The sequence below is a fragment of the Trichosurus vulpecula genome, chromosome 4, assembly GCF_011100635.1.
Source record: "Trichosurus vulpecula isolate mTriVul1 chromosome 4, mTriVul1.pri, whole genome shotgun sequence".
Taxonomy (NCBI): domain Eukaryota; kingdom Metazoa; phylum Chordata; class Mammalia; order Diprotodontia; family Phalangeridae; genus Trichosurus; species Trichosurus vulpecula.
The window spans coordinates 393,861,363-393,875,845 of NC_050576.1; the positions used below are offsets into that span (position 1 = coordinate 393,861,363).

Consider the following 14,483-nt stretch of genomic DNA (forward strand, 5'->3'; position numbering starts at 1 on the left):
TTATATTTGTCTCCAGAGGACAAAACAAGCAACACTGGGTAGAAGATGCAAAGAGATGGGTTTAAGCTTGATCTGTGGAAAATCTTTTGCCAATTAGAGCTGCCCCAGAGTAGGATGGGCTGCCTGGGGGACAAGTAGGTCACTAGAGGTCTTCCAGCAGAGGCTAAATGATTACTTGTCCAAAATGTCTCAGAGGATATTCCCTCTTGGGTATAGGATGAATGAGCTGGTCCCTGAGGACCCTTTGGGCTGAGATTCTGTGAATGAAGACACCGTCCATCTGAAACCATCAGGGCCTCAGGGCAGGAAGGACACTGGTTCAGAGCTCAACCTACAAGAAGAATCCCAAGTCCTGTCAGCACCTGACCCTTCCCTTGAGGTCTTTCATCCCACGTCAGGCCCGGCCAGGCTTAATTTGTGAGGCCGCTTGGAGCAGGGCCTGAAGTGCAGTCTGTCAACAGAATGAACACACTCCCTATCACCACTTACGTAGAAAAGAAATAATGGCATACTCCCAGCCATTTTCATGATAAGAATGAAAAGCAGTATGAGCAAGGTTTGCAGCCTATTTTCTTCTCCATGCCCAGGGGATATCTCTGGTTGAATCTCCTATCCTCTGAGAACAAAATTACCACCCTTCTTTCTCCCAAGGTGCCCAGAAGGCCCATTAATCATGGCTTCTTTTCTCCTACACTTTTGAATGTGACTATATCAAATTTCAGCCAAATTCTACACTACCAAAATATACAGTGTAGAAAAGTTCCAGTCTCAATGGAGAGAGAACGAAGCAGTGAGAGAACTCATTGTCTTTTTTTCCTAAGGAAAGCTCAATAATTTCACAGGCCTGGAGATTAGTGCCAAATACTTAAGAAATATCCTCTTGTTCCATAACCAGATGTGCAGTTCTAAGTCAGGACTGGCCTGAAATGCATGCTAAGGTGATGCAATTGTTTTATGGAAGGATCCCAGGGATTAGAGCTGGAAGAGACCTCAGAAGCTTTCCAGTCCAATCTCTTCATTTCAAGAACGAGGAAACTAAGTCTCAGGGAGAAAAAATTGACTTGTCCAAGGTCAGGCAGATCCTAAGTATGAGAAATGAAATTTGAGCTCAGATCTTATGACTTCAAATTTTGCTGCCTTTCCACCGTACCATGGTGAGACTAGTGTTTTTCCCCCTCTTCCTTCCAGTTGTTAGTAAAGTCTTTTCAATTATACTGAAGAAGATAAAGATCTTCTACAACCTAGCTAACATCCTGCCAATAATTATGCTAACAATAACAATGCTGATAAGCTTCTGGTGTTTATTCATAGGGAGCTACATGTACATTTAGTCCTATGTAAAAAGTACCAATTGATTGCCACACTCAAGCTTCCAGGAACAATCAGGATGTTTCACACCTTTTTATAAATTAAGAGAAACCAAGTGATCAGAGTGAGAAATTCAGAAGGAAAAAAAAAAGCTATCAAAGAAAGAGTAGAGGGCTGGTCCTTAAGACTAAAAGTTACTGTTTTAGACACAAGAATGTGAATTGCATACATTGCTCACAGTAAATTGAGAAGGATCTTCCGTCATATTTTCTTGGGTGTTTAGACAATGCCTATTTCTGTGGCATCTGAATGCTTCCATAATCTCATAATATTTTCAATTGACCGTGAAAGAGGAAAGAATAAGCCTTTCACTCTGGGTGTACACGGCACGTTCCTAAACCACAGCTTGGATGGGTATTGGGCCAATTTTTGTCCCCGGCACATCAATCACTAAGGGACATCCAGAGGAACTTGCAAATTCAGCATATTCTGCCAGGGGTGGAGGATGCGAAGTTGTCAACTCTCTTGTTTTTCAAATGTGGGTTGTGATTTCTTTCCAAGACAAATTTAATCAAAAGGCACGGGGCTATGGCGTCTATTGGACTAAACCCTCGCTGCTGATGCATGAGAACTGTTAGCAGAGTGTAAACCCTGGGTGAAAGCAAAATATTTGTTAAGTGTCTAACAGGCTGAGAATGCTGAAAGCAGCCCTAGCCCTGGCTTTCATTAGTAACACACTTAGGAGGGCACAGACATTGAAATATCACTTCCAGTGTTGATTCCTGAGAGCTCGAATCTACAATGTATCAATCACAGACAGCAATGAGTCATATTTAAGCCAGCCCTCTCTGTTTCACTGAACCATGGCAATGCAATTTTCTGAAAGAAATGGAAATGTTTACAGAACTGTTAAACACCTCCCGCCATTTACAAGTCTGGTTTATTACGCTTCTTCTCCCCAGCCCTGAAGGACACTGAGATATCCCATTTTCTATCTAATGAGGCAAATAGGCTTCAGGGCCAGATGGTCAAGTAGGAAACTAAGAGTGTGCTCTAACATCTATCCACCGGCGTTGCTTTACAAGGCTTGGCCATAGCTCATACAAACTGTTATTAGATAGAAATGAATGGAATAAAAGCTAAACTGATTTTTCAACTGCAAATCAGCCAAGCTACAGATGAATGGATGTGGCCAAAGAAATTGGGCAATAACTATTAAACTGAGAGTCTGTGGGCTGTGTTGGCCTTACAGTGCCCAAGTTATCACCCTAGTTTGGATCCATGGCCCTAGGCTTTAGCTTTTCAGGGGAGGGATAATGTAGCAGTGGCAAAATCCAAGGCTCCAGCATTCCTTCTCCACAGCCACTGAAGTGAAAAGTATTAATGGTCTTAACTGTCCTAACATATACAAAAAGTGGCATGTGAAACTTAAGGTGGCCAAAAGATTGTTGTTGCTTGTTGTTTATCCTTTGTTCTTGAACAGGACCAATAACGTCAGGAGGGTGATATCTTGAGTTGCAAATGAATTGGATTTAAGTGAAGCAGAGCCCTGCTAAGTCTTCAACCTCACTCTGTCCTCCAGATTCATCAGAATCCAGTGGCAAGACATAGATGACTGGCAATCGCCTCTTCATCTGTAAAATGATGGAGATTGGTCTAGATGGCCTCTGAGGGCTCTTCCAGCAATAGAACTATGATCTTATGCCTTAGAAGTAATAGTGCATCAAAGGAAGAAGTATCATAAAGTTCTAAGAGAGCTCAGAGTCTCCCAGACTCTGATTGTATCAATCTAATGAAACCTTATTTTACAGATGGGAAACCTGAGGCCCAGGGTCGTAGCTTTAAAGCTGGAAGGGACCTCAGAGTTTATTTAATCCAACTGCTTCATTTGATGGATGAAACTGAAGCCTAGAGAGACTAAGTAATATACCCCAAGTGAATAAAGACAAAGGTCTTGGCAAAGGTCCCATATGTACAAAAATCCTTATAGCAGCTTTGCTGCCATGAAAAACTGAGCAGAGGCCCATCAACTGGGGACAGACTAAACAAATATGGTATACGAATGAAATGGAATACAACTGTGGTATTAAAAAGTGATGAAGGAGATGGCAAAGAACTGGAAACTAAGGGGATGCCCCCCAATCAGGGAATGGATGAACAAGTTATGCTATACGAATGTAATGGAATACTATTGTTTTGTAAGAAATTTTGAAGAGTGTGGTTTCAAAGACACACGCATGAACTGATACAGAGTGAAGAGAGCAGAAGCAGGAGCACAATTTATGCAATAACAACATTTTTAAAGCAAACACCTTTGAAAGACTTAACCTCTAATCAAAGCAATGACTAGTCCAGAACGATGATGAAACATGCTACCCATCTCCTGAAAGGTGACTCAGGGTACAGATTGAAACATATATTTTTTTGGACTTGTCAAATATGGGAATTTATTTTGCTTGACTACGCATATCAGTTAAGAGGGTTTTGCTTTTCTCTTCTTTTTTCCCCCAGTGGGGAACAGGGCTGGTGAGACGATAGGGAGAAAAATAGCTCTTGGTATCTTGAAAAAAATAAACAAATAAGCTAAGGCTCTTAGACTCCTTTTACAAGGCCACTGAGCTGTAGCATGAGAGATAAAGTCCATTTTGAGTACTTTCTTCAAATACCATAAGATCCTAGCTCTGAAATGTAGGTTCAAAGTGTGTATGTTCAGAGTAGAAAGAGCAATGAGGGCAGATGAGGAAGAATCAAGTAATGCTTCATGAAGGAGGGAGCAAGGGAAATGGCTTTGAAAGATGGGTGGACTTTCAATAGGTGAACACATGAAGACAGCATCTTACCCATAGTGTATTGCTGTGAAGATGCTGTTGAAATGTCTCTATAAACTTGGTAGAAAGTACATTCACACCTCTATAAAGAATCTCTGCTATAATCTGTTACATTGCCCAAACTCAAATTGACAGTTATCCTTAGATACGTTTGCCCTATCAAGTCCCCAAGAGAAGCTCGTGGGTTATGATCAATTAACATTATCATAATTTTCAAAGAACAGGACTTTGATTCAATTGGGGAAAAAACCAAAAATGTCAGAGTCCACCTACAAATCCACTACCTTCAAGATAATGCAGGTCCAAACATACTTTTTTTTCTCCTGAATTGTCTAGCTAATATGGGGCAAAATTAGTATTTTTTGACTAAACCATCTGTACCAACTCACTATCATTTCAAACTCCCCATCCATGTGCCACCCCTTTACTTATTCACTTAGCCCCTGCACTGTTATAGGTATGATTTTTAAAAATCTAGTGGAAATATAGAAGAAGGCAAATGTATTCTCCTGGGGATTTAGAGCTGTTAGATCTGAGTGCCATGAGCGGCACCCTGGAGTCATCAAGAGAAATGAAATATTTTCCCCGCTAGCCCCCTTTCTTAGCCATAAGCCTTCTCTTTTTTGGAAACAGCTTGCTTTTCTGAAGATAAAGATAAATTAAAAGAATCAGATTTTTGATATGCCAATGCAAAACAGGGTCTACAAGAACATAAAACGGCCACAGTGGACCGGATTCATTCTACTCTTTGATAGTAACATCAAAGGATTTATTTTTTGTTGGAATATACAGATTTTAGAGGACTGCTCTGAACACCAACTACACTCATGGATGGTCCAAACTCTTAATTAATTTAAATTCATCCTGAATTAATGTTTCAATTAAATTTGATAAACATTAAGTATCAATTGTGTGAAAAGCACTGGGATCATAAGATCATAGTTTTAGAGTTTAGACCTTAGAGGTCATTGAACCCCTCCATATTATGAAGGAGGAAACTGAGGCCCATTGAGGTTACGCAACTCCCGAGAGTTACTCAAAGGGATGAGGGAGGCAGAAGTGGTTTTCTGCTCCCTAGAAACATTGGGAGTGGTATGCTTTCACATGGGAATCTGACTACCTTGTTTTAGGGGAGTCTTTTTAGTTCTAGTTGGAACTCTATATCTTTGAAGGATATTAGTTGGAAGATGTTCATTTTTATTAAAAAAATAATAAAATCCCAAGAGCTTGTATGGTTAGGTGGATAGATAAGCCAGGTCCAGCCTGTGGATCCAAAAAGCTAGGTTCTAATCTCAGATCTTCCAGTGATAGTCTTAAGCCTTGTAAGTCGCTCTGCCTCAGGTTTTTTATCTGTGAAATAGGCCCAATTTTCTTCTCAGGAGAATAGCTAAAGAAGGATTGGCTATTCCCTCTGGCTTCCTCCTATTAACACCTGGAAGAATCTACCTACTTTATCCCAAACACCAACCAGTTTTCTTGGTTCCGGTCTCTGTGTTTCTGAGATGTACCTGAATCCCAGCGGGGAGCAGAAAGATGCTGGGAGCTCACCTTTTCTTCTGTGTTGTACAACATCTAATGCAGCATCGGTTGTTAATGCTGCCAACCTACATTTCCTAGACAAGTGAAGGCATTAGACACACAAAGCTCACCCAGAAGACTATTACCTTTTCATTCTTTTTCTCCTCTGTTTTGCAGGCTGTGTTGGTTGGGCTGGAAGTCATCAAGCTACCGATGGGCCCGCTGCCCATGTCTCCATTCAGGTTGGCTGCACTGACATTGGGAGGCGTGATGGCCGAGGCTGCTGATGTCAGAGGGATGACGGGCCTGGGACACTGTGCTCCAGAGATGACCTGAATTGGGGATTGGTGGAGGTGCTGTGGAGATACGATAGTGTGCGGCCTGATCCCTGTAGTTGGCAGGCGGGATGGAGAGCTTTGGGTACGTAGAGGTGATACAGTCGCAGTGGGCCGGTCTTGAGACTGAGCAGAAGGGTGGGTGGCTGGACACGAATGGTGTTGAAGAGAACAGAAGAGATGAATAGTTAATTTGAAAATTTCAACCCATTGTAATATTACCATTTTAAAAAATATCAGTGAATGGGTAAAAAAAGCATTAATCACATAGTGAGGATATGCAAGGCACTCTGATAAGTATTGGTAATACAAATAGAAAAACCAGCCAGTCCTTGCTCCCAAGAAGCAGGTTGGTAGCCTTGTAAAAGTAGTCCAAGAGCCTTAGCTTATTTATTTTTTTAATCATACATTATACCATGTACTTGCTCTCTTTAGAGAACTCTATCACATGAGAATACTGTGGCTCATCCCACAAAACATTTCTTTAGCAGCATCTGCATAACTCATGAGATGCAGATTCATAGTCGAAGCATTTCTGGGGGTCCAGGACCATTGGTCCTGACCTCAGTACCTGACTGAGAAGCCAAAACAGAAGCATATTAGTGCCACATCAATCAAACTACCAAAAATTATTTTATAGAGCTGGATAAAATAATCACTAAATTCGTCTGGAAGGACAAAAGGTCCGGAATATCAAGGGAAGTAATGAAAGGAAATGCTAGGGAAGGTGGCCTAGCCATAGCAGATATTAAACTGTATTATAAAGCAGCAGTCATCAAAACTACTTGGTACTGGCTGAGAAATAGAGTGGTGGAATAGATTAGTTACACAAGACGCAGTAGTCAATAACTATAGCAATCTACTATTTGATAAACCTAAAGAGTCTAGCTTCTGGGTTAAGAATTCACTATTTCATAAAAACTGTTAGGAAAACTGGAAAATGGTAGGGCAGAAACTGGACATAGACCAATATCTTACACCATACACCAAAATAAAGTCAAAATGGACTCACGATTTAGATATAAATGCTGGTACTTTAAGCAATTTGGGAGAGCAAGGAATAGTTTACCTATTGGAGAAGGGAAGAATTCATGACCAAACAAGAGGTAGAGAGCATTACAAAAAGCAAAATGGATAATTTTGATTATGTTAAATCAAAAAGTTTTTGTACAAACAAAGCCAATGCAACAAAGATTAGGAGGCAAGCAGAAAATTGGGAAAGAATTTTTACAACCAGTGTCTCTGATAAAGGCCTCTTCTCTAAAATATACAGCGAACTGAGCCAAATTTATAGGAATACAAGTCATTCCACAATTGAGAAATGGTCAAAGGATATGAACAGGCAGTTTTCAGAGGAAGAAATTAAAGATATCTAGTCATATGAAAAAATGCTCTAAATCACTATTGATTAGAAAAGTGCAAATCAAAACAACTCTTAGGTACCACATCTCTCCTATCAGATTAGCTAACATGACAAAACAGGAAAATGATAAATGCTGGAGAGGATGTGGGAAAATTGGAACACTATTGCATTGTTGGTGGAGTTGTGAACTGATCCAACCATTGTGGAGAGCAATTTGGAACTATGCCCAAAGGGCTATAAAAATGTGCATACCCTTTGACCCAGCAATACCACTTCTAGGGCTGTAACCCAAAGAGATAACACAAGTGGGAAATGGACCAGTATGTACACAAATATTTAGAGCAGGTCTTTTTGTGGTGGCAAAGAATTGGAAACCAAGGGGATGCCTATCAATTGGGGAATGGCTAAACAAGTTGTCGTATACGAATGTAATGGAATACTAATCGTGCTACAAGAAATGAGGAGCAGATTGCCTTCATAATAACCTAGAAAGACTTACATGATCTGATGCCGAATGAGGGGAGCAAAACCAGGAGAACATTATACACAATTACAGAGACACGGTATCTGTGATCACTAGCTTTGATAGACTTGGCTCTTCTCAGCAATACAAGGTTCTAAGAAAGCTCCAAAAGACTCCTGACAGAAAAGTCTATCCACATCCAGAGAAAGAATTACAGAGTCTGAAGGCAAATTGAGGCAAACTATTTGCTCTCTCTCTTTTTTTCTTTTTTGGTTTTGTTTCTTCTTTCTCATAGTTCATTCCATTGGTTATAATTCTTCTTTACAACTTCACCATTGTGTAAATAAGTTTAACATGAAGGTATATGTAGAACCTATATCAGATTACATGCCGTCTTGGGGTGGGGGAGAAGGGAGGAGGAGGGGGAGAAAACTTGGAACTCAAAAACTTGTGGAACTGAGTGTTATAAACAAAAATAAAAAATAAATTAAAAAAATTTAAATTAAATAAATTAAATTAAAAAAATAAAATAAAATTAAATAAATAAAAAAAAAAGAAAGGCAGGGTGCCACTGGACTTAGAATCAATAGAAACCTCGGTTCAAATCCAGCATTACAAGATTATTACGAGAAAAGTGCTTTGTAACCCTTAAAATGCTATGACAACAATAATAGTAGTACAAACAAAAACAAACAAAAAGAACAGAAGCATAGTGACCCAGTCATTAGCCGTCCAATTTTTGCGTTCTTCACCTTGGGAATTCTTTTGCCCAGTGACATCAGCTAACCAAGAAGTGCTTATGGAGATTCAGGTGCTAAATACTAGGCAGGATACCAGTTACATCCAAGACTATCCTTGCCCACAGGGAGCGAGCTTATGATCCTTTTTGGGTGACAAGATTAATACATAAAACAGGAAACAGGAAACTTTACAACATAATTAAGTGTAATGGAAGGGAAGAGGGGGTAAGTCAAAGGGAATGAATGAATCTTACTCTCATCAGATTTGGCTTAAGGAGGGAATAACATACACACACAGGAAAGTAGGGGGGAAGGGGATAAGAGGGGGAGGATGACAGAAGAGAAAGAGGATGGATTGGGGGAGGGGGGAGTCAGAAGCAAACACTTTTAAAAAGAGATAGGTCAAAGGAGAAAATTGAATAAATGGAGGATGGGATAGGATGGAGGGAAATATAGTTAGTCTTTCCCAACAGGACTATTATGGAAGTGTTTTGCATGATGACACATGTACAACCTATATTGAATTGCTTGCCTTCTCAATGAGGGTGGATGGTGGGGGGGAAGAAGGGAGAGAAGCTGGGGCTCAGGGCTCTAGAAACAAATGTTAAAAACTGTTTTACATGCAACTGGGAAATAAGATATACAGGCAATGGAGTATAGAAATCTACTTTGCTCTACCAGAAAGTAAGGGGAAAGGGGTGGAGGGGGCAGAGTGGCGTAATAGAAGGGAGGGCAGACTGGGGATAGGAATGCATGCCATCTTGGGGTGAGGGGAAGGGAGAGATAGGGAGAAAATTTGTAACCCAAAATCTTGTGGAAATGAATGTTGAAAACTAAAAATAAATAAATTAATCCAACAAAAGGACAAAAAAAGTTCTCCCAAAGTGATGGCATAACTAATCAATCAATAAACCTGTTACATAAAAAGTACTATTTTAGTCCTGGGAATACAAATTAAACAAACATTTAAATAGTTAAAAAGAACCTACTATATGTATGGCATATACATAATAAAAGTTGTGCATGACAGAATACCATTCAGTCTGTGCCCTAAATAAAGTATTTGTTGCTGCTGAAAGAAAAATACAACATAATTAAGTGTTAAATATGGGAGATAGACTAAAACTGCTATAGATAAGACTAAGAGATAACTGTGTGATTTTCCCTTCTCCACTAATAGATAGTAATCCCCCTTCTGTTCATTGTACAAGGAGAGGAACATACCACCTATTTGTACTGTGCCAAACATGTAGTTGATACTTAATAAATATTTGTTAAATTGAATTGCGGAACTAATGAGAATTCATGAACTTGGGTGGGACACAATGTGGTATAGTGGAGAGAACTCTGGGCTTAGAGTCAGAAGACCTGGGCTCATTTCCTGGCTTTGGCATGAAATGGTTCCGTGAGTTAAGGCAAGTTGGGCTAGACTGGGGTTCTTAACTTTTTGTGTATCACAGAACCTCTTTAGCAGTCTATTGAAGTCTATGGACCCCTTTGCAGAATGCTTTTAAATGCATAAAATAAAATAGGTAGGCTGACAAAGCTGCTAAGTGGCACGGTGGATAGAATGCTAAACCTGACACTTACTAGCTGTGTGACCATGGGCAAGTCACTTAATCCTGTTTGCCTCAGTTTCCTTGTCTGTAAAATGAGCTGGAACAGGAAATGGCAAACCACTCCAGGATCTCTGCCAAGAAAACCCCAAATGGGGACAGCTAGGTGGCACAGTGAGTAGAGCACTGGCCTTGGAGTCAGGAGGACCCGAGTTCAAATCCAGCCTCAGACATTTGACACACTTACTAGCTGTGTGACCTTAGGCAAGTCACTTAACCCCAATTGCCCTGCCTCCCCCCCTCCAAAAACAAAACAAAACAAAAGAAGAAAACTCCAAATGGGGTGACAAAAAGTTAGATGTGACTGAAATGACTGAACATCACCACCACCATAAAGAAAATTAATTATATTGAAATACAGCTATCAACATATAGTGAAAACAAGTTCAAAGACCTCAGATTAAGAATCCCTGGATTAGACAGATGACCACTTAGGTCCCTTTGAGCTCTATTGTTCTAGAATTACTCTAGTTTTCTGTCATTAGCTGAGTCCTTGGTATCCTTCTGACTCAGTTGCCCAGTATAAAAGATGGGGGCTGCATATGGAAAGTCAACTAGTCACCAAGAACAGTCTTCCAGCCTAGGGTCAAGGATGACTTCAGGACAATCAGAAGGTGAGAGGGACCCCTTCTCCCATGTTCCATGGGTGAGGTAGTAAGTTAGGCAGGTAACAAGATTGAATTTTGGGAGGAAATAAAATGTGTGAGCAGGAAACATTGTGGGGTTATGGTGGCTAGAGAGGGAGATTGCCAGGGAGTCAAGTGGAGCTCAACATCGGAAGTAGAGAGATCAGCAGGCTATATAACCAATCTCATTGTCTATACAGACTAACTGCAGGCTACCATAGGCAAATCTTTCACTTGTATTAACAAGTGCTCATCAGGTACCAAGAAAAAAACTAATTTGCAAACAGAAATCCATTTGTCTCCTACAAGCCAAATTAGTCAAATTTCTTATTGGGTTGTATTGCTGTTGTTGTGTTTGTCCTTCATTTTCAAAGAGGACCATAGTATCAGGAAAATGATGACATGACTTGCAGTCGACTTTGATTTGAGTGAGGGAGAGCTGGTCTTATTGGGGAGATACTATTTGAAGGTTAAGAGACACCAGTAGGAACTCAAAGCAGTTTTTTTTCCTCAATTGTGTAGAAAGAGACTTAAGTGCCCTTTGAAAAGATTGGGCATCATAGTCTCTTTTGAAACCCTGGTCTCTGGGGTGAGGATGGGCCAATATAAAGCAGAAGACTTTGGAAAACACCATTGCTAAATGTTCATACAAATAAAGTATGTTGAAGACTCTCAGCAAAGACATAAGATGATTCTAAAACAATATAATAGGCATGATATAAGATTGGGGCTTATGAGGCACCGCCAATAGGCACAGGCCTGGGTTTAGAATTAACCTAGGTAATATTTAACTGTTTCCTCTTTACTTCCTCATTTTGCCACCTTCCCCTCACCCATGCCCTGCCATGCCCATCCCCAAACCTATTATTTAACCCTCTGTCCTGAATAAGGCTAACAGCATTTGACACTGCTTTCTAAGAGCCTCTCTCCTCTCCTAATAAGGTAAACAGTCAAAAGGTAAAATGAGTCAGCTTTTTGGGGAAAAACATTATTAACAAACATCCATAAATTACTATCACTTAAAAAAGTGTTCAAAATCTAAAAATCCGATAAATGCAAATTCAAACCACTCTGAGGTTATTATCTGATATCTCAGAACTCTGAGATATCACTATATTGTTTATTATGTTGTCAGAGTATTACAAAATAAACACAATGATTCTCTGCAAGCAAGTACTACTGTGAAATGGTCTGACCATTTTGGAAAGAAATGAAAATTATCAATGAAAGTTATGAAGCTTTTCATATCCTTTGGCCAAGGAACTGATGTGATTTTATCAGTGGAAATAACATTAAATAAGAGGCATTAACATCTGCTTTGTCACTGCACCCTAAGGATCATGGGACGTTTCCATCTGACTTCGAGTGAAAACCTTCCATGGGTGTTTTCTGTATTATGGGCTCCTTGAAAGCAGGGAAGATCATATTTTTTCTATTTGCATTCACTAAGCTTAGCACAGTACTTTCCATGGATCAAGAGCTTAATATATGCTTTATCCATTTATTTACAAAGAATGATTTTTTCAATTTTTAACAATTTTATTTAAAATGTTGAGTTCCAAATTCTATGCCTCCCTCTCCTCCCCCCTCCCTGAGATAGTAAGCAATCAGATATGTTATACATGTAAAATTATGTAAAATATTTCCATATTAGTAATTTTGTAGAAGACTCAAATATAAGAAAAAAAATGAAAGTGAAAAATAGCAAGCTTCAGTTTGTATTCAACCAATATCAGTTCTTTCTCTGGAAGTGGATAGTATGCTACATCATTTGTCCTTTGGGACTGTCTTAGATAATTGTATTTCTGAGAATAGCTAGCTCATTCACAGTTCTTCATTGAACAATATTGCTGTTACTGTGAACTGTTCTCCTGGGTCTGTTCACTCCACTATGCATCAGTTCATATAAGTCTTTCGAGATTTTCCTGATTGACATTTCTTATAGCACAATAGTATTCCATTACAGTCATATACCATAGCTTATTTAGCCATTCCCTAATTGATGGTCATTCCTTTGATTTTCAATTCTTAGCAACCACAAAAAGAACGACTAAATATTTTTGTAAAAATAGGTCCTTTTCCTTTTTTCTGGATGTCTTTAGGATATAGATCTAGCAGTGGTATTCCTGGATTAAAGCGTATACAGTTTTATAGCCCTTTGGCTATATGGAGTCCCAAACTCCACAGTTCACAACTCCACAAATAGTACGTTAGTGTCCTAGTTTTTCCACATGCCCTCCAACATCCAACATTTTCCTTTTTTGTCATATTAGCCACTCTGATAGGTGTGAGATGATACCTCAGAGTTATTTTAATTTGTATTTCTCTGATCAATAGTGATTTAGAACATTTTTTCTTATGACTATAGATAGCTTTGATTTCTTTGTCTAAAAATTTCCTGTTCATATCCTTTGACCATTTATCAAATTGGGGAATGACTTGTATTTGCATAGATTTGATTCGATTTTCTATGTATTTGAGAAATGAGGCCATTATCATAGATAATACTTGTTGCAAAATTTCCCCCCAGTTTTCTGTTTTCCTCATAATTTTGGTTGCATTGGTTTTGTTTGTGCAAAACCTTTTTTCATTTTTTATATAATCAAAATGATCTATTTTACATTTTGTAATGCTCTCTTTATCTTCTTTGGTTCTAAATTCTTCCCTTATCCATAAATCTGACAGATAAACTATTCCGTGCTCTTAATTTGCTTATGGTATCACCCATTATGTGTAAATCATGCACTCATTTTGACCTTATCTTGATATACAGTGTGAGATGTTGGTCTATACCTAGTTTCTTCCAAAGTACTTTCCAGTTTTCTCAGCAGCCTTTGTTAAATAATGAGTTTTTGTACCAAAAGCTTGGATCTTTGGGTTTATCACATATTAGGTTACTATGGTTGTTTACTATAATGAGATTTGTGCCTGATCTATTCCACTGATCCACCACTCTATTTCTTAGCCAGTATCAGATTGTTTTGATAATTACTGCTTTTTAATACAGTTTGAGATCTGGTATAGTTAGACCATCTTCTTTCACATTTTTAAAAATTGATTCTCTTGATATCCTTGAGCTTTTGTTCTTCCAGATGAATTTAGTTATCATTTTTCTGGCTCTATAAAATAATTTTTGATTGTTTGGTAAACAAATAGGTAAATGAATAAATAGAATTATAAATTCTATACTTATAAGTTCTATATCTTAAATAATATTATAATCATGTTATGTTATAAGTTATAAATTCTATAAATCTGAATAAGTAGATTGATTTAGGTAGAATTAGCATTTTTATTATATTTGCTTGGCCTACCCATTAGCAATTAATATTTTTCCAATTGTTTAGATCTGATTTTATTTGTGTGAAAAGTGTTTTATAGTTGTGTTCATATTGTTCCTGGGTTTGTCTTGGCAGGTAGATTCCTGAGTATTTTGTACTGTCTATAGTTATTTTAAATGGAGTTTCTCTATCTCTTGCTACTGGGCTTTGTTGGTAATATATATAGAAATGCTGATGACTTATGAGGGTTTATTTTGCATCCTGCAACTTTGCTAAAGCTGTTTATTATTTCAAACAGGTTTTTAGTTGATTCTCTAGGATTTTCTAAGTATACCATCATATCATCTGCAAAGAGTGATAGCTTTGTTTCCTCTTTGCCTATTCTAATTCCTTTAATTTCTTTTT

The 14,483-nt window shown here is 38.6% G+C and overlaps 1 protein-coding gene across 1 annotated transcript in view; it reads right to left on the reverse strand.

The window, feature by feature from the left end:
- SH3RF3 (SH3 domain containing ring finger 3) overlaps positions 1-14,483 on the reverse strand; it is a 264,830-nt gene that overhangs the window by 73,718 nt on the left and 176,629 nt on the right. The window contains exon 8 of the mRNA XM_036755796.1: positions 5,801-6,135. Coding sequence (XP_036611691.1) covers positions 5,801-6,135 — 335 coding nt within the window. The remainder of the gene's footprint in view (positions 1-5,800; positions 6,136-14,483) is intronic.